General features: G+C 44.6%; 1 protein-coding gene across 2 annotated transcripts in view; it reads right to left on the bottom strand.

The window, feature by feature from the left end:
* The window catches only part of ADCY8 (adenylate cyclase 8), a 218,569-nt gene that overhangs the window by 49,414 nt on the left and 150,191 nt on the right, over positions 1 to 18,964 (bottom strand). For both annotated transcript variants that reach the window (XM_079901571.1, XM_079901572.1), the window contains 2 exons: positions 12,045 to 12,246; positions 9,894 to 9,983 (listed from right to left, as the gene is read on the bottom strand). In XM_079901571.1, the coding sequence (XP_079757697.1) occupies positions 9,894 to 9,983; positions 12,045 to 12,246 (292 nt within the window). The remainder of the gene's footprint in view (positions 1 to 9,893; positions 9,984 to 12,044; positions 12,247 to 18,964) is intronic.

The raw sequence follows: 18,964 nt of genomic DNA, 5'->3' as shown, positions 1-18,964 counted from the left end.
ACAAGGTAGGAGATCTACCCAGTAGACTTAGAGGTCTTGGCCTAGACCTAAGAGATAAAAGGTGATTTGGAGGTGAGGAGAAGAGAAGAGTCAGAAGTGGTGCTAAGAGTCCCAGCTTGGATTAACCTACTAAGAAAAAAACAACAGAAAAAGGATGGGGGAAAGGGAACAGGTTCAGTTTTAGGCCCCTCAAGCTTCAGGCACCAAAGGGATGATTCAGTAAGGACTCTTGTGAACATCTACAAACACGAGGTTGCGGTTCAGAAGACATTTGGGGTCTCGAGAAACACATTGTTCAGCTGAGCTCCCAGGTGCGGAAGACACCACCCAAGAAGAATATAAAGAATAAAGACAGGGCTTCCCTGGTGGCGCAGCGGTTGAGAGTCCGCCTGCCGATGCAGGGGACACGGGTTCGTGCCCCGGTCCGGGAGGATCCCACCTGCCACGGAGCGGCTGGGCCCGTGAGCCATGGCCGCTGAGCCTGCGCGTCCGGAGCCTGTGCTCCGCAACGGGAGAGGCCACAACAGTGAGAGGCCCGCGTACCGCAAAAAAAACAAAAAAAGAATAAAGACAGAAGAGAGACTAAAATTTAGAGACTATCATGTTTGAGGGGCTGTGGAAGAAGAGAAGTAAGGACATCGATTAGGGACTGTTGGGGGCGTGAGGAGGGGAATTAGGAGATAGTAGTGAAAAAACATACAGTCCAAAGAAAAAAATCCCCACAGACGAAGGTTTTGAGAAGAGCATTTAAACGGTAAGAGAGAAAATATTTTCAAAATAATTTACAACTGGAAAGAAGGACACAGAATTTTATATATACTATAATTACAACAATGCAAAATATGTACACAGATGTGACACAGCATTCAACTGAACTACGGCTCTCTGTAATGTCCTTTGATCTGATTGTAACACGCCGTATCAAATATATTCAAATGTATTCCCAAGGACTCTGTATCCCATGTAGTAATGGGGTTCTCTGCTTCTTCCTAGATCTTTTAATGATGAAAAATAATAATGCCAGGATTTATATGAGAAATGTTAGACACTGGGCAAAGTTTCCAGCAATCTTTTAAGAAAAGGAACAGATAAGCTATGTATATTCTGAGGCAAGAAGACACCCAATATTGACACTTTTTTTTTTGAGCAGAAAAATAAAAAGATTGGATGCTGTAATGGGTATCAGCACTTTGGTGCCCTAGTTAGGGAAAAAAAGGTGCCCAAATTAGGAGAAAGATACTATGTATAAATAGAGAACTGACGGGAACATAACTGTATAGCACAGGGACCTCTACTTCATGCTCTGTGGTGTCCTAAATGCAAGGGAAATCCTAAAGGGAGGGGATATATGTACACGTATGGCTGATTTATTTTGCTGTGCAGTAGAAGCTAACACAATATTGTAAAGAAACTGTACTCCAACAAAAAGTAATTTAAAAAAAGATAGGGGTAGGGGATTAAGAGATACAAACTACTATATATAAACTAAATAAGCTACAAGGGTATATTGTACAGCACAGAGAATATAGCCAATATTTTATAATAATGTTAATTGGATTAGATTTTGAATCACTATGTTGTATACCTGAAACTAATATAATATTGTAAATCAACTGTACCTCAATAAGAAAAAGAGGTCACAGGCATTTTGGTAACTAGGTTGAAATGTAGGTAGAAGAAGATGGACTAACATCTTCAGTGAAGATGTTACGTGGTTAGAGGTTCTTATATTAGATGAACTCTAGGTAAGATGGGGGATCAACTGGCAGTGAGGATGCCTATGCTTCGGGGTAAGTTAGTGGAAGACAGATGCAATGACAATAACTAAGCATTTTGTTGGGCATGTGTTCTTTTAATTCTTAAAAAGACCCAAGGACAGGTGCTATTCTTATGCCCATTTTACAGAAGACGGACGAAGTACTGTAACACTTCTCTGCTTCTTAATACTCAAGGTTTTCTTCTCTCAGATGATATATTGAGTTGGGAAATTACAAATTAAGAATTTCTTCTAAGTCTGTGCTGAAGAAAATTGGAGTCCCACGTCTTGACAAAGTGCTAAGGGGAGCAATAGCCTGTTTCCTTGAAGTGAGCATTTAACAAACTCAACCACGCATTCGGTTTTCTACATTCGGTTGATTGAGGACCTGCCGGGCAGCAAGAGTTGTTCCAGGCTGGAAGGCACCATCCTAATGCCAGGACATTGTCTTAATGCATCGTAAATTACCTTAGCTCTATGTGCACATTTTCCTCTTGGAGGAGAAGGAGGAAGAAGCATTTTACACAATAACTCAACGAAGGGCTTGAGCAACCGCCCACACGCGTACTATATACTGGAGTGTCTGTACCCATTGGGTTGCTGCCAAAATCCCGTGGCATCATGAACTCACGGAACAAGAAGGAAAGAGAGCAGATAATTTGGGGGAGTCACTGTCATTCAAAGAAAAGATTCCAACTTCCTGATTCACACAAAATCTAACTCTTTGCAACTGCAAGTCTGGGTACAAGCAGAACAGTGAAGGGCACATGGGCCAACGACAGGGCTTCTCTGCCTCTCCCTGAGCTCTGACCCCTCTCGTGGCCCAGGAGTGAGGCTGGCATGAACCTGGGGCCACCCCGGGTGCTGAGTGGAGATAAATGACCTGACCCTCCAAGCTGTTTCCTGGTTGTATTAGGCAGGGGAAAGGGAATTGTGCGTGTGTGTGGTGCTCTGGTACAATCTTACTCTGTTTTGGCTTGTTCTAGATCCTGGTTTCCATGGTTGGCCTCCCCTTTCCTCCCCAACACTAGAGGAAGAATGATGAATGTTCTCTAGCACCTTAGAGTTACTAACTTAGATCTGCTGAAACTGCATTTAAATTCCACGAGCAGATGTGCTGATGTCTGTGTCTGACTTGGGTTGAGGGTGTACTCTTCTGGTTACTTCCTAGAAGGGACTGCAGCTCCAGTCACTCTTTTTACCTCATAATAATGCACAGAAGGACACAGCTATGTTAATGATGTCCACAAATGAGGACTCAGTATAACTATGAGGCAAAACTGAATCAATGAGCAGGCAAATAGCTATTTCTTATGGAAAGACATCACTACCTAATTTTTTTTTAATATAAGAATGATGCTTCTCCTGATGATTGTTATTGGTCAATTCAGCGTAGTCACCTTGGGGGACTATGTGCTTATCCTGACCACGCATCTTTGATGACTGAGCTCAGATCTCTGTGAATTATCTTCAGAGTCCATTTTTGAAAAACACCAAAAATGCATCTCTCTGTATTTGATTCCTAAACAGTGATGTCCAGCCAGATCACTCATCTTGGTGACTTTCAAAAATTAAATTTGTTCCCAGAGGATAACGACTTGACATTGTTGAACGTACCTAGGAAGCATACGCTTTCAGCTAAGAACAATCAGCAAAGAGGACGATGGTGGCATTGTCTGAGTATGTGCCTGCTCTCCAAGGCCACTCCCTTGGCCTGGGCAACAAGGGAGGGTCTGGAAGGGTCTGGCTCCCTGAGAATGATCCAACTCATGGTGGTCACCATTTTGTAAATAATTGATAGGAGGTTGGTATTGCTATGAAACTGTGGCCTGTTCGGATTTTTAGTCACATGGTGTACACATGATTACGTAGATAATCTCATGTTTAGAGCATAAAGTCTTGCGTATTTAAAAAAAAATTGTTACATCCCTATCTTCTTCCTTAAATTCAGATCTCTTCTTGGGCAGGCACTATTCACTCTTAGTTACCAAAGTCTTCAAGAAAGAGAGGGAGAGAAGAAGCTAACATTCAGTGAATGTTTTATGTATATTATCTCTATTTGTCACCCAACCAATCTTATAAGATAGGTAGTATTGTTAATAATCCCATTATACAGATGAGGAAACTGAGGCTCAGAGAGGTTAGGTGACTTGCCCAAGGCTACACAGCTAGTAAATGGCAAAAGAAGAGGGCTTGCTCACTCTATGTCACCACACAGCCTCTGTCATTCAAGCCTATTCTGTTTCCCAGGCACAATTAATGTCCTTAGAGCCTTGGAATCTAAGCTTCAGTGAGATGGGAATGGCTTTTTGGATCATGCTGTGTTATTACGGCTTTTGGCACTTTGTGGGGAAAGGCAATTCCAAAAATTAATTATTTGGGAAAAAACAAAATGACCTCCTCTGTGTATTTAGCCATAACCTAAAACTGGCTCAGTGTAGAAGCAAAATGAGCTTATATAAGATCCCTCTGTTCAACTATGAAAAGTTCTGAAATGACAGTGGAGCTCTTTGACACTTATCCTGTGTTTGAATTATTTGGTGGGACTGCCACTGTGGAAGCTTGGGAAAATCTAATTTTATCCTGAATACTTACTTGCTGGGGATTTTAGACCACAATGAATAAATTTTCCTTCAGAATCACTTAAGGTTCTGATTCCTACCTGAGGAGTTAACCGGAGAAATGAAGGCAAGAGTTTAGGGGAGCACCAATTTGTACAGTCACTTTTGGAATTAAAAAAACTCTGCTTATTTGCTTTATTATCATTGATTCTCTCTTCTCTTTTCATTGTTTCTCTTCCTGCTTTTTTGCTCCTTTTTGCTTTTTCTCCCTTTTATCTTCCTCTTTTAAATCCCCCTTTCTTCCCTCATCTTCATCATCATCATCATCATCAAGATGACTGATGTTTAATGAGCATTTATTTTGTACCAGGAACTATAGTAAGTGTATACATATGTTCTATCAACCTAAGTCTCCTGACAACCCTGTGAGGCAGGCACAGTTGTTACCCCCAGGGTGGAAATGAGGCTCCAAGAGCTTCAGTAAGTTGCTCAAGACCACAGTTATAAGCATCAGAGCTGCCATTTAAGCCAAAATGTTCTGACTACAGGTTTCTAACAGACTCTCTGTAATTCTGCTTCCCTCTTGTCTTTCTCTATCTGTCTTTCTGATTCCTCTTTTGTACTTAACGTTTTAAATGGCTTTATTGAGTTATGATTGACCTACGATGAACTGCATATATCTAACGTACACAATTTGATGAGTTTCAGTATTTGCGTAAGTCGGTGAAACCATCACAGTCAAGAAAATGAACACTTGCATGAGTTTCATTGTACCCCTTTATAATTCCTCCCTCCCACATCCCAAGCCAGGAAACCACTGATTTCTTTCTGCTATTACGTATCAATTTGCATTTTCTAGAGTTTTAGATCAGTGGGACCATGAAAATGCACACTTTTGTTTTTTTGGCTTATTTCCTTCAGCATAATGATCTTAGGATTCAGCCATGTTATTGCACATATAACCATAGATCATTTCTCACTACTGATGAGCAGTAGTTCACTGGAGGGATAGTCTACAGTTTTTTATACCCTTTCATCTGTTTATAGACATTTGGGTTGTTTCCAGTTTTTGGCTATTACAAAGAAGACTGATATGAACATTCTTTTCCAATATAGAAATATAACTTCACATTTTCTAATATAAGATATTTCTCGTTATTTCTTTAAACAAGAAGTTTATTAAGCAACAAAACGCTTGACTTGAAGGGAAAACTATGTAGGACTCATTTCTTTTACAGTAATTTAACCCTACTTAAAGACTGATTGCCCTATATGTTTATTTCATTATCTGATTGGATTTATTTTCATTTTTGTAATACACACACACACGCACACACACACAAACAGGCTGACCTTAAAGAGAAAGAAGAAAAGTCTTCTTAGACTTTCAGTCTTTTAAGATTTTTTAGGAAGAACTAGAGCAGCATAGAATCTAGGGATAATTATTGCATGCTCCTGCAGCAGGACTCATCCGATTGCTCTACGTATTGCCCCACGAATTACGATGTTTTTCAGTCTGGTTGGTGGGAAAAGACACTATTCCCAGCCCTGTGTGAGCACTGGGCACTAATCCTTTCAGATGGTTCTTTCCCAAGCATTGCTTAGCTTCCTCACATGCATGCACTGATCGGACCCTCTGCAGACCTCTGAGCTTTTCTCTGTCTCTGCAACTCTCTTCTCTCTGGTAGTGAGTCCTACAAACTCTAGCCACCTTGGTCCCCCCAGATCCTCGGCTCTGTCTCCTCAAATCCGGGAGTTGCACAGGGTTCCATGTGTGTTCTTCCAACCTGAGCCAGTCTGAAAACAAGATCTCTTAAAGCAAGATACATGGGACTTTCCTGGTTGTCCAGTGGTTAAGACTCAGCACTTCCACGGCAGGGGTGTGGGTTCGATCCCTGGTCAGGGAACTAAGATCCCACATGCCACATGGTGTGGCCACAAAATTTAAAAAAAAAAAAAAAGAACGAGATACAGCTCTGGCAATCACAGGACTCACTTAATTTGCTTCTTGTTTTTCAGGGATTGCTGTCCTTCAATACCTGATGCCCAGTGTCTTGAAAACTATTGTTTCACGTATTTATTTATTTATTTTTAAGCTGTTTCAGGTGGCAAGGCAAATCTTGTCTCGGCTACTCCACTGGAAATACATCTTTTTTAAAGGAAAACTATTAAATAGACTGTGGGCTCTGTCCCGTGCTGGGCCCTTAAGGTAATGTTGAAAATTATACAATATTGTCTTTTCTCCTTAAAGCAATTTATAAATTTGAAAGGTTGGAAAAAATGTTCTAGTTAGATAAATAAATTATAGAAAGGATGGAGTGAGGGTACTAAGATGACGCCTTACGGATATGTGAGCTGGCAGGAAGTAATCCGAAGGGATTGGGTCTACTTGGAAAAGAGAGGCTTGCAGCTGGCTAGGACCTGAATTCATGGGGGAGAAATGGCAGAAAGTGCCAGGATACAAAGACGCAGATGATTAGACTTCTAGGGAAAATTGGTTCTCAGGGACCCTTTAAAACCATAGCATACTGATTGCTCTTGCAAGTACAGTTGACTAGTCATTCAAATGTGCCAGAGCATAGACTAAAGGGGCTCGATTGTAAAATGAAGATCTTCCCATTGAGCCTCCCGAGAACCGCATTCTGGTGTTTGAGATGATGGGAATGGTTTGTGCCCGTGCCTGTCATTCACTTTACAAACCTTTGTCTCTTCGCTCCCCTCTTAGACTACCTCTCAAATCGTAGTTGGGACACGGCTTTCTTCACGGTCGTTTCCTGTATCTTCACTCTTTTTTAGTAATTGGCAAGCTCCAGTTCAGAAATAAACTATACTTTATACCATATATGATGACAGCCTCTCATGTTTATGTCACATCATCCAGCTTAATCAACTGCTTCCGGCCTGAGAATCGTTTCTCACGGGTGAGGTGGAAAGGTCCGGTATACAGATGAGGAAACCAAGGCTCAGAGAGAGGAAGTGATTTGCTTGCGGACACACACTTGTGAGTGATGGGAGGTGGTTGTGCAGATTAAGCCTTTTAGAAGGTTTGAATGTTTGATTCCTTCTAGTTTGGTAGACAAATCCTTAGGGAGAGAAGCACGGCCATATATGTCAGGATGGCAAATGGTGGGTCAAACCAGGTTGCTGTAGTAGCTGGTGATGGAGAGAGTCCAGATGCCCACATTTTAGGCCAGTGGGATTTCTGCACCTGACGGGATGTTGGGAGTTGGCAGACTTTGTCAACAGGCCAGACAGCAAACATTTTTGGCTTAGTGGGCCACACCACCTCTGTTGTAACTACTCAACTCTACCGTTGTATTATTATACAAGCAGCTGTAGACATCGCTAACACACGAGTGTGTCTGTGCCCCAATCAAACTTTATTTACAAAACAGGTGGCAGGTGGAAATTGGCCTGTGGCCATAGTTTGCTGACCCCTGGGCAAGATGATCCTTTGTCTGTGGGAGGAAAATATTAAAACTTGGACTCATTTGTTTTATCTCACTTTTTAACATTTCTATTTTATGAGTATGTTTCATAATGTACATGGTATGTTAGTACAGCGGTATAGGTATGTAACTTATAGATAAATATATATTGATGGTGCAAGCTCTAAGCCTTTTTACTTAGTAAGTAAGTCACAGCTGACATTTAATCAGCAGATACTTTGTGGTAGGTGTTGCTCTAAACACTTTACATGGATGAATTCACTCAATCCTCACAACAACCGATCAAGAAGGTATTACTTTCATCCTTATTTTGCGGAGGCACAGAGATGAAGCTCTGTGATCCAGAAGCTTCCCCACCCCTTTCTCAGGACGGGGAAATCCATGCGTGCTGTGGTCCTGAGTGTGGGAGTTCAAGTTTGGGGCCAAGGGTATACATCAAGTGTTGATTCAGAGGTCCAGATTAGTACTTCACAAACACCAACTTCACGTCAGACCACACGTTAGAAACTCAACGTTTGCCACCTCATCTAGGCAGGCACTGCGAGAACATGATATTCTTTAATTCCACAGTCACTGTGTGAAGAAGGTATTATTTTTCCCACTTTACAGATGAGGAAGCTGAGGTTCAGAGAGAGGATGAACTGATTCAAGATTCTACTGCTACCAAGTAAAGGGGCTCAACTGGGAGTGAAATCCAGCGTTTGCCTAACTCTAAATGTCTGATTCTTGCCTAACTTACTGCCTCTTGGGACACTCCTCATGCCCTCCACACTGAGAAGTTCTCAGGGAGCTGGTGTCCCACAGAGTCTACAAAACCGGAGCTCACTCAGTACTTGGTGGGAGAGTCCCAGAGCGCATGGTCTGCCCCACACAGCCCTGAAACCAGAGCCAGTCCCATCCTGCTCAGGGCTTCCTTAGGAACAGCCTGGTTCTTCCCTAGGGACGGAGCCTGGATTCATAAGTATGAGATCAAGAATAAGCCAGATATGGTTCGAATTGCAGTTACTAAATCTTATATAACTGAATTAATAAGGGAAGGACAGAAAGGGAGGAAGAATGAAGAGAAATGAGAAAGAATGGAAGCCAGGCATGAGTAGCACTGAGCAAGCTACTTTCTGAGCCTGAGTTTCATTACCTACAACATGGAGATGGTCATAGCATCCTCCACATATCCTGAAGATTTTACGATGTTATGCATATCAAGTAGATGCTCTATATCTGGGGTCAGAGGTGAGGCTTTCTGTCCTTTTCAGAACATTTCTCAGACCAATTCTGGGGCCAAGGTGAGATAACAGAGAGCCTTTCCTCCACCACACATTGGAGGGGGTCTCAGAGAATAAAAACCTACCCAAGGTCTTCAAGGTATAGGGTTGGCTGGGGCCTACTGGGACGTCCCAACTGTCTTCCCTCCTGACCCAGAACTTATATCCCAATATGCGAAGATTTGGGTCATGGCTTAACAGAGCCAAAGACTGTCCTTTGCCTGACCCCTTAAACTGACCCCAAGGCCCAGGGCCAGACTAGCAGCTGTGTAGCCAAGAGAGGGTCAGACTTACAATATGACGGTGAGTGTCCTGTTGGGATACCTCCTGAGTCTGTGATGCTCTGGGCATTTTCTATACCACTTTGATTTATGTTTAGCTGTTGTTTTCTGCACTTCCTTCCTTCCTTCTATTTCGTCTTGCTTCCTTCCTTTTTCCCTCCTTCCCTCCTTCCTTTCTTTCTTCCTTCCATCCTTCCCTTTCCAGTGCCGCGAACGTTGAGCGATAACTCTGGGCCCGGCCCTATGTTGGAGGTAACACCACATTCTGCTCTAGGGCTTTAAGACGAGTTACAGGAAATGAGAAGGGAAGAGAAGGAAAAGGGAAAGAGGAACGTGGATGGAGGGGAAAGTGCAGAAGAAAGAAAAGGAGGAGGGAGAATAAGGAAGAGAGAAACGGGAAGGAGAGGCAGAGGAGCGAGCAGGAAAGAGGCAGAGGGAGAAGCAGAAGATACAGGAGAGGCAGCAGAGGGAAGACGGGCCTCTGGAGTGCTAGCATGTCTAAGGCCCTCAGCCAGTCCTGTTCTTCTGGAGCCGTGGAGATACCTAAGCCCCAGTCTCGCCAAGGGGAGCTCGTGAATAAATACCTCTGGGTAGGAGCAGATATCTGTAAACACAGCTGAGGAATTGAAAGTCAGGTTCTTCAAGGGTATCGACTTGTCAAAATCACACCACAGCTGCGGATTAAGAAAAAAAAGAACAAGAAACAAACAAAAAAAAAAACACAGGAACAACAAAGTCAGTGTAAGCTGGAGACGGAGTCCTCTGCTACTGCTCTTGGGTTTCGGCAAATGCCTGGAGCAAGCCAGGCCCTAGAGGGGCTTGATTTCAGAATTCAGTGCCAGCTGGGATTTTTCCTTTCATTTTAAAGAAAGTACTGGCTCAGAAAAAACATTTGCAAGCCAGTCACGAAACCTGGGTAAGACTGCTCTGTTGACCCCCTCCCAGAGGGTCACTGAAGTGGGGCTTTGAAGAGAGAGCCAGGTGGCAGGAGAAAAGGTCTGGGGAACACTCACGGTCTGTCTCCACGTCAACAGCTGGGCAGATTCGAGGGATCCAAGGGGGCACGCTTTCCAGAAAGACGCTTAGCGTCGGGGAGGTGGGCATTTCCTAGGCCAGAAATTGCTGTAGGAGATTCTGTGGCGCTCAGAAAAGCATAGCTACCGGTGGCCGAGCGCCCGTGCTGTGCCAGAGACTTTGTACAAAAAGGCCTCACAGCCACCTTGTGACGTAGCTACCACTTTTATCCCCATTTTACAACTGAAAAATATGAAACTCCGAGAAGCAAAGTAACTTGTCCAGGGTTGCCAAGCTGGTAAGTGGTGGAGCTGAGATTTGAACGCAGGTCTATCTGACTCCAAAGCCTCTGACCTTCCACTCCACTGTGGCACGGTTGGCCCCAGAGGTAACCCTGACCTACAGTCATTGGGCTTATTTCCAAATCCTGCACCCCAGAAACATCTGATTCATCAAGACTTGAGATCCTGGCTACGACTTGGCAGTCTGTGATCAATGATCCTAAGTACTTCCATTTTCAATTGCCATAATCTATAAACTGTTCATTAGATGATGAATGTAATTAGATTATGGGTTCCCTTTTCTTTGGGGATTTCCCTCTTTCTTCATAGACTCCTTTTCTACAAGGCCAACCGCAGAGCTTGAGCGACATATACTCTAAGTAATTATTGGGCCAATTTGGACAATGGATTTCAGGCAGTATAAACCTCCAACACAGGGGCTGACAATTGTGGGCTTCACAGTTTGGGTCCCTGAATGCTTGGAGACCCTCCCTTAGGCCCAAAGGGCACAATGATGGTTTCAGCCACAAGACGATGCCTCAGCTAGCCTCCCTCAATGTTCAAAACCCGGGATCAGATAAATCTCTCCTAAAATCTAGATCCCTAAATCATGGACAACACGGACTATTTGGATAGACACAGATAATGCCTAGAGCGACTATGTTACCATTCTAGAGAGAAAATGAAATCATTAAAGCGTGGATCACCAAATTAAAACAATGATAAATACGGCAGTTGGAGATTCATCCGAGTTCAATGTGTCACATCCAATATGAACTCTTAGAACGTCATAGGGAAGATGCTCAACCTTCCTGAAATGCAGTTTCCTCATCCGTTACATGGGAACAATGATACCTACCTGTGGCACACAGTAGGTGCTCAATAAATAAATGACAGCTATTTATTCCCATTCCCCCACTCCCACTCCCAGAGATACAATTTGGCATATGAGAACGAGCGTGAGTCATGGAGTCAGACAGACCTTAGTAGCAAGTTATTTCATGTCTCTGAGCCTCAGTTTCCTCAGCCATAAAGTGGGGATAATGAGACTTACCTCACGGGGTTTATGTGAGGATTAAACATGAAAAACACATACAGCTCCTCCTTCAGTGCATGGCACATAGCAGGTGGGAACTTAATAAGCAGTAACTCTTATTTACGATTATGATTCACTGGCCACTGAAAGTACAGAAACTTAAGGCTGTTTGGAGCTCCTTTAGAGCAAATAACCTCCGCCACTGGGAAAAAGACAGTTTTCCACCAGGAAAATGCACAGTTCTGACCGTTTAGCCACATCTTCCTTCTCTAACCCTGAGCTTGGGGCTGGACCAGGCACATGAAGAAAACTAGTACCAAGGAAGGCAAGGTAAGAAGCTGCAGGTTCCATAAACTCTTAATTCCTGACTATACACTAGATACCAAAGGGCTTGGAATGCTTACGATATTTAGGATGGCGCCCAGGAAATTAATCAAGATGGACGCAAAGATGATGACATTCCTGGCCAAATAGGTCTCGTTAATCCAACAGCAAGTTTTCCGGAGGACCAGGGGCAAACACTTATAATCCTCCGCTGTGGTGATGAGGACCAAAGCCGAGTGCAGCATAATCAGGATGGAAAACTGGATGGCCATTGGCATCACCCTGCAGGGAAACACAGAACGTTGGGTCACGTGGCATTAATCGTGTGATCCCCTCTCGATGAGCAACTCTGGCAATCACATTCATGATCGCCCTTTCCCGCTCCTTGCACCCCGTAATTCCTCTAAAGCTCTGTTTGTTCAAGAAAAGGGCTATTAACAGAAGACTTTTTAAACCAATTAAATCCATCCCTAGAATATTCTATTGAGAAACTTTGCAATGAGCATCAAACATCTGGCTTGATCTATTGCTTCTGCCCATTTTTTCCCACTTCTCGTCTCATTCCTCTTTCTCACTAGGCCTGCTGCCAAGGCAACACACCACTGGAATTCTATCTCAGTACTCTGGCTGTGGGAGAGACCCACACGCACTTTCCCCTTCAAGGTGGGTTTTAGGAAGCATTTTCCCTCTTGGCCGCTCTGATGCCAAGAACTGCACTTGGTACCTCTGCACGTTGCTCAGTTTCCTTAGTGAACATCACGGTTTGCAAAGAATATACTATGTGCTGTGTGGGACATGGGTATGTAGAGCTCATACAAGTAGCCCAAGGCTTCAACATCACAACCAACTCTGCATCTCAGGCTTCAAAGCTTGGTCCTGTGGTAGCTCCTGCCTAGTGGGCACCTCTGTTGGGTGTCAGGCGGTGATCTAAAACCCCATCTCTGGAGGCATCTGCTTCCTCTCCTTATCAACCAACTTATCACCAGGATTCTCCCTGGGAATTTATCCCTTGCTCTCTGTTCTCTGTCCAGCCACTTGTGTCCTTGGCTGGCACCTGTCATTTCTCTACCTCTATTTTAGCCAGCAAACTGCTGCATGTTCAATGGTGCCTTAATGGACACGGTGGGAGATTTTATATCCGTTCCTTCCTCTAAAAAGTGAAGCTCCTTCATTTGGCTTTAATGTGTTGACTGGAGCTCAATAAATGTACATTTAGTGAATGAAGTTGAACCCACCTTCTTCTAATGCTACCTCTCCTTATCCTCTTGCCGGAATTTTCTTATTATTAATAATACTAGCGTAAGTACTGTATTGAGCTCTGATTACGTGCTAGACACTGTGCTAAGCACTTTATATACAATACCTCATTTCCATTCCTCAGAACAAACCTAAGAGGTCTTTTGATCTCTTTTTTCACATGAAGATTTAAGGCTCAGAGAGGAGTAACTTCCCAGGGGTTACTGAGTTGGTAAGTGTTAGAGCTAGGATTTAAAGTCCACTCTGCTATTCTAATCATTTTGGTGAGTAATGTATGTCCCATATTTGCAGTAATCTTTTTTGCTTCTGTGGTTTCATTGTGACATTTATTCGTTCAACAAGCTTTCTTCCTAGGTAGGCATCAGGGGGTACCAGGATGAGAGACACATCTTGCCCATCTTCTAGGAGATCATAATCTAGAGGGGAATATGGATATACAAATGATGAACTATTACATATTATGTTATGATATAGAAAAGGTTATAAACAAACATCTTTTAGAAAATAAGAAAGGAAATCAAGGAAGCCTTCACAGAAGAGGTGACATTGGGGTTAGGTCTTGGAGGTTGAAGAGAAGGAGTTTTGGGAGGAAAGACTGGGGAATGTGAACAAAGTAACAGAGGAATGGGAGTGACCAGTGTGTTTAGAGTTTTTCAGTGAGCCAGGTGGTGAGGCTTTGGGACTGGAGAACAAGTGGTCCAATAAATGCTGTGAGAGAGAGCTCTGCCTGTAGGCAATGTACTGATATTTAAGATGTCTAATCAGGGAAGGACATGATCATATCTGTGAGTGTGAAAGACAACTGTGGTGGTATTTAGAGAAAGTATTTAGAAGGTTTAAATAGTTGAGGCCTGAATTAACGAGGAAGGGACATAGGGTAACAGCACTGATAATTGGGACGTTCAAGGAACTATGTGGAGGTAATCTTTATTTATTTATTTATTTATTTTTGGCCGCGTTGGGTCTTCGTTGCTGCGCAAAGTTTTTCTCAAGTTGTGGTGAGCAGGGGCTGCTCTTCATTGCAGCGCACGGGCTTCTCATTGAGGTGGCTTCTCTTGTTGCAGAGCACAGGCTCTAGGCGTGCGAGTTTCAGTAGTTGTGGCTCGTGGGCTCTAGAGCGCAGGCTCAGTAGTTGTGGTGCACGGGCTTCGTTCCTCTGCGGCATGTGGGATCTTCCGGGACCAGGGCTCGAACCCGTGTCCCCTGCATTGGTAGATGGATTCTTAACCACTGTGCCACCAGGGAAGTCCCTATGGAGGGGATCTTAATAAGTGTTTTATATGTGTGTGTAGGGGGGCTTTTGGGAGAGGTAAGTCATTATGAGCAACACGAATGTTTTCACCATCTTACCTGGGTTATGTGCAGGAAGAAAAGCTAGTCTACAGAGGTGAAGGGTGGTACATTTGATTTTGAGCCAGTTGAATTTTGGGTGCTTGTGGATCCTCCAGCTGGAGACGTCTAGACGTCTAGGCAGCTAGAGGGATGGTTCTAGCACTCTGGGTTCAGAGCATGTAGGTGGTGGTTGAAAAATCTGAGATTGGAGAAAACTGCCCAAAGAGAGTGTGCAGAGTAAGAATAAGAGGACCAAAGGTGAAGCTACGGGAGAAGCCAACGGGCCAGAAGAAGAGATGGCATCAAAGGGAATTTAGGAAATGTAGTCAGTACACAGGAGAGCAGGAGTGCACGGCATCATGAGAGCTGGAGTGTAAGACATTTGAAGGACGGAGTAACCAAGACTGTCAATTTCCTCTGCGTGGTCAAGCATCACGGAGGCTGGAAAGTGACTTCTCCTACAGCCCAGCTATCATTGTTGGAGGGTTTTTGTTGTTGTTGTCACTGCTTGCACAGTTTTGATTTTATGGATCACCTTGATAGGAAATCTCTGCAGGTGTTTTAGATAAGAACAGAAGGTCTGTGTAGCAGTGGGTTCCCAGAGGGCCCTACGCAGATGGGTAACTTCTCCCCACACAAGCTGGAAAAACACTCCCTGACAACACACCATTATTCCTGGGCACCCAGGGGAAGCAAATGACAGAGAATGCAGGTGGATTGCTTTGTCAGGCACTCCCAGGAGAGAAGGGGCCAATTCCAAGGCTGAGATGTGTCTCAACACTGTGAAGCAGCCATTGAGAACACAAATATCTTGTTCCAAAGCGAAGGAAGAAGCAAATCAGGCCAAGGTTGAGTCTGAAAGCCGCCCAGCAGGAGACTCAAACTCTCTCATGGTCACGGCCGCCATCCAGGTAACCTACAGACCTTCACATGGCGCACCGGCCTAGAAGGGTGCCCCTGGTTCTCACTGCTGCCTTTTCTCTTTCTCCACCTCTTGTACGCCATGGGCAAATCCTCAAGCACATGCCCTACATGCTGTGCTACTCCTACCTCTGTATTTTCTCACTCTCCGGGGGCTGGGGGGTGGGGAACATCCTGGTCATCCTTCAAGGCTCGGTCTTTCTTTGGATTCTTCCAAGACACCTGGCATAAGGCTAAGTACATAGAAAGTGCTCAATAAATACTCACTGACTTTTCCTTTTTGTGGGGAGAGAAGACTGTTTCTCTTCTCACCAGCCTTCTTAGGCTGTGTTGCCATCCGCACTCCCAGCCCCTCTGCCTGCCCTTCTGCTGCGTCCTTTTCCAGTAGGAAGAAGGGCCAACCCTCCTGCTTGGAGTGCATCTGGAGTGTTCAGTGGACCTGGTTCTCACTGGAGGGCAGTGTCGCTGTTAAAGGTCAGTGTTTATGGGAAGTTCAGATGCTTGTCGTCTCTTCCTCCTTGACCTTCCCTGTGGGAAGAGGCTTGGTCATCTCTTCCCCTTGACCAGGCCACCTCTTCCTTTAAGCAAGGAAGCTCAGGTTGCCCCAGGAAGTCCTGATGGGCAGGAAGTGAAAGGCAGGCAAGAGCCAAGCCCTGTGGATGTGAACCTGTAGCTCTGAGATATAACCAGTAACACACCTTGCGCAAGGTACCATTCTTCTGAGCGTCTTAGTTTTTAAAGTTTTGGGTGCATCTTATTTTAGTCTGCAAACCTGGGATTTTTAAGTCCACCTCTTAAAGGAGGCTCTGAGGTTAAAGTAATAAAGCAATGTAATGCTTAGCACATAATAAGAACTCAAGGAAACATTCATTTTCTTTCTCTATTCATGGTGAAAATCAGGAAACTTAAAGGCATCTTAAAGATGTCTGGGAAGAGTATGAACTGCAAGACACTTTCTAAGCAAGGTACTGGCGCTATGTATAAAATTCCTCTGGAAATCTCTGCAGCAGCTCTTCAGCGTTCATTTATTTCTGCACACATAAACATTATAACATTGGACTGTAATTTTTATCTAATTATAGAGCTACTCAGGCAACCAGGGATTCTGAATTTGCTTTTGCATTGTTGGTGTACGTAAGAGGCAAGGGAACCTTTCATTTCTGAAATCAAATCTGAAAAAGAATGGCAAGGGATCTGCGAACAACTCTATCCAAATCATTTCTAGATGTTAAGTTCTAATTTACCCTCTGCAGTGTGTCTTTAAAGCAGGATCTGGGTTGGTACCATGACTGGAGGTTTGCTGGGGAGGCAGGGATCTGGGGGGATGAGCGAGTAGCCTCTAGCAGCTTGTGGTGCATTCGGAAACAGAAATGCAGACTGAAAGATGACCCTGGACTATCCTCGAGAATCTGCAAAGAGCCTGCGAGTCCAATAGTGCATTTGATCCTGTAGCAACCCTGAGAAGTCAGTATTTGTAGCCTCTTCATTAGGTGAAAATATGGTGACTCAAGAAGGGAAGGGGAACCAGGATTTATCAAAATAGGTATGGTTCATTTAATTCTTACAGCAGCCCTGGGAAGTTGGCATTGTTATTCCCATTTTACAGATGAGAAAACTGAGGCTTCAGAGAGGTCAAGTACAGACACATAGCCAGTAAGATGCATAGTAAGTAGATCTATTAATATCCAGGGCCTCTTTCTTTCCTCTCTATCTGCCCTCTCTTGCTTGCTCCCTCTCTCTTTTTCCCTTTCCCTCCTACCTCTTCCCTCCCTCCATCCCTCTGTCATTACCATGCATGCAGACTTAGATACACTGTTCTATAATTACAAAAGGTATTGTCTGGCCTTTCCTCAGTTTCCCCTTCTGGGAGAGGAACAGCTGCACGCATGTGGAAATTAAAGGAAAGCGCTAGGCAAGCACTGTCTTTCTTTGCCAGGGTCCATTAATTTTTGCTTTGGGGGCTGGGAATTAGCTGTGGTCATATGAGCAGAGATTGCCTCGTCTACTACAAAGTCCATGACGGAAGAAACGCGAGTGAAAGTCACCTACCATCTGTTCAGTCGCAGAGAATCAATCAGAAACAAAGTGAGTTGGAGGGGAAATGAGCTCACAGTGAAGAAAGCTTGGGCTGTGTCTGGGGCCCACAGGCTGCTCAGTTCCCGCTACACGTGGGCTGTGTGGTCAGAGCTCAGCTTTGACGCTGTCTTCACTATCAGTTTTTTCTCTTCACTGAGCAAGTGAGGTTGGGGTGCTGGCTGGTATTTTAGCTCCTGGCTTCAGCTTGTACCCCACAGTCAGAGGGACTCCATCAAGCCAGCTGCCAGGCGAGGTTCCAGATCTCTTCCCCCAAACCCAGGAATTGGGCATCAAGGCGGCTCATCTTCCTTGGTCACCCCTTCTGGGAAGGGGGCTGGGACCCCTTCTCAAGTCCAGATCCTCAGGTCCATCCTGGGTTCCTCCTCCTGTCTCATCCCCCGCACCTGGTCAGTCCTGGGAACTGTCAACCCTCCATCCTAAATACCGAGCCCATTCGTCCTCTCTGGTTCACTCCACTGCCACTATCTTGTCCCTATTATTTGTTGCCTGGAGTTTTGCAATCCCCTCCCAGATGGTCTTCCCAGGTCCAGACCTGATCCCCTCCTATCATCATCCAGTGAGACCCTTCTAAACACAAATCCAATCATGTCACTTCCTGGATTAAAAGGCTTCAATGAAGTCTTCTCTGCCAGCCAGTCACAAATCCTCCACAAGGCTAACAAACCCCTCACCTCCAAAACACCCAGTTTCCAGCCCTTCCCACTCCCCTCCTTCTCAGTCCTCTCGCATAACCGGGAGAATCCTTCAGGACGCGGCTGAGGTGTCAGTGTCACCTCCCCTGGGAAGGCTGCCCTGATCCCTCCACCTCACCGCACTCCTACACAGCCCATGCCACCCTTTCCCCATCCTCAGTGGTAGCACTATATTATAGTTGTTCAACTCATTTCTTTCCCCCAAGTAGGCTGTAAGCTGTATGATGCCAGGGACTGTGACTGTGTGGCCCCAGGGTCCAGCACAGACAGGCACATAGCAAGTGCTCACAGGATGTTTGTTGGGAATGTCAACGCCCTGTGCTCCCAGAGTCCAGAGGGAAGCGTGCACCAGATATGACCACATCCTCACCCTCACTGGCAGGAGTGAAGCGGGGAGTCAAGGAAGTTTCGGTAGATCTGGCAAAAGACCCTACAAACACCCACAGCTTACCACCCTGAGACCATCCTTTTTCCCAGTACCCTAGTCCGCACATGGCTCTTGGGTGGTCAGGAAACCCATTCTCCTGTGGCATTCCCTGGTACCCTGTCCTGATTTATTCATTGCCATAGCATTTACAAATCTACATGCATAGCATAGACATATCTACATGCATACCATAGACATATCTACATACATAGCATATAAGTAGCTATATTTATAGCATATATATACATCTAGACACATGCATATATTTTAATTA

This window comes from Stenella coeruleoalba (assembly GCF_951394435.1).
Source record: "Stenella coeruleoalba genome assembly, chromosome: 17".
Taxonomy (NCBI): Eukaryota; Metazoa; Chordata; class Mammalia; order Artiodactyla; family Delphinidae; genus Stenella; species Stenella coeruleoalba.
Note: the sequence above shows the minus strand (reverse complement) of the source record. Positions and strands in the feature narration are given on the sequence as shown.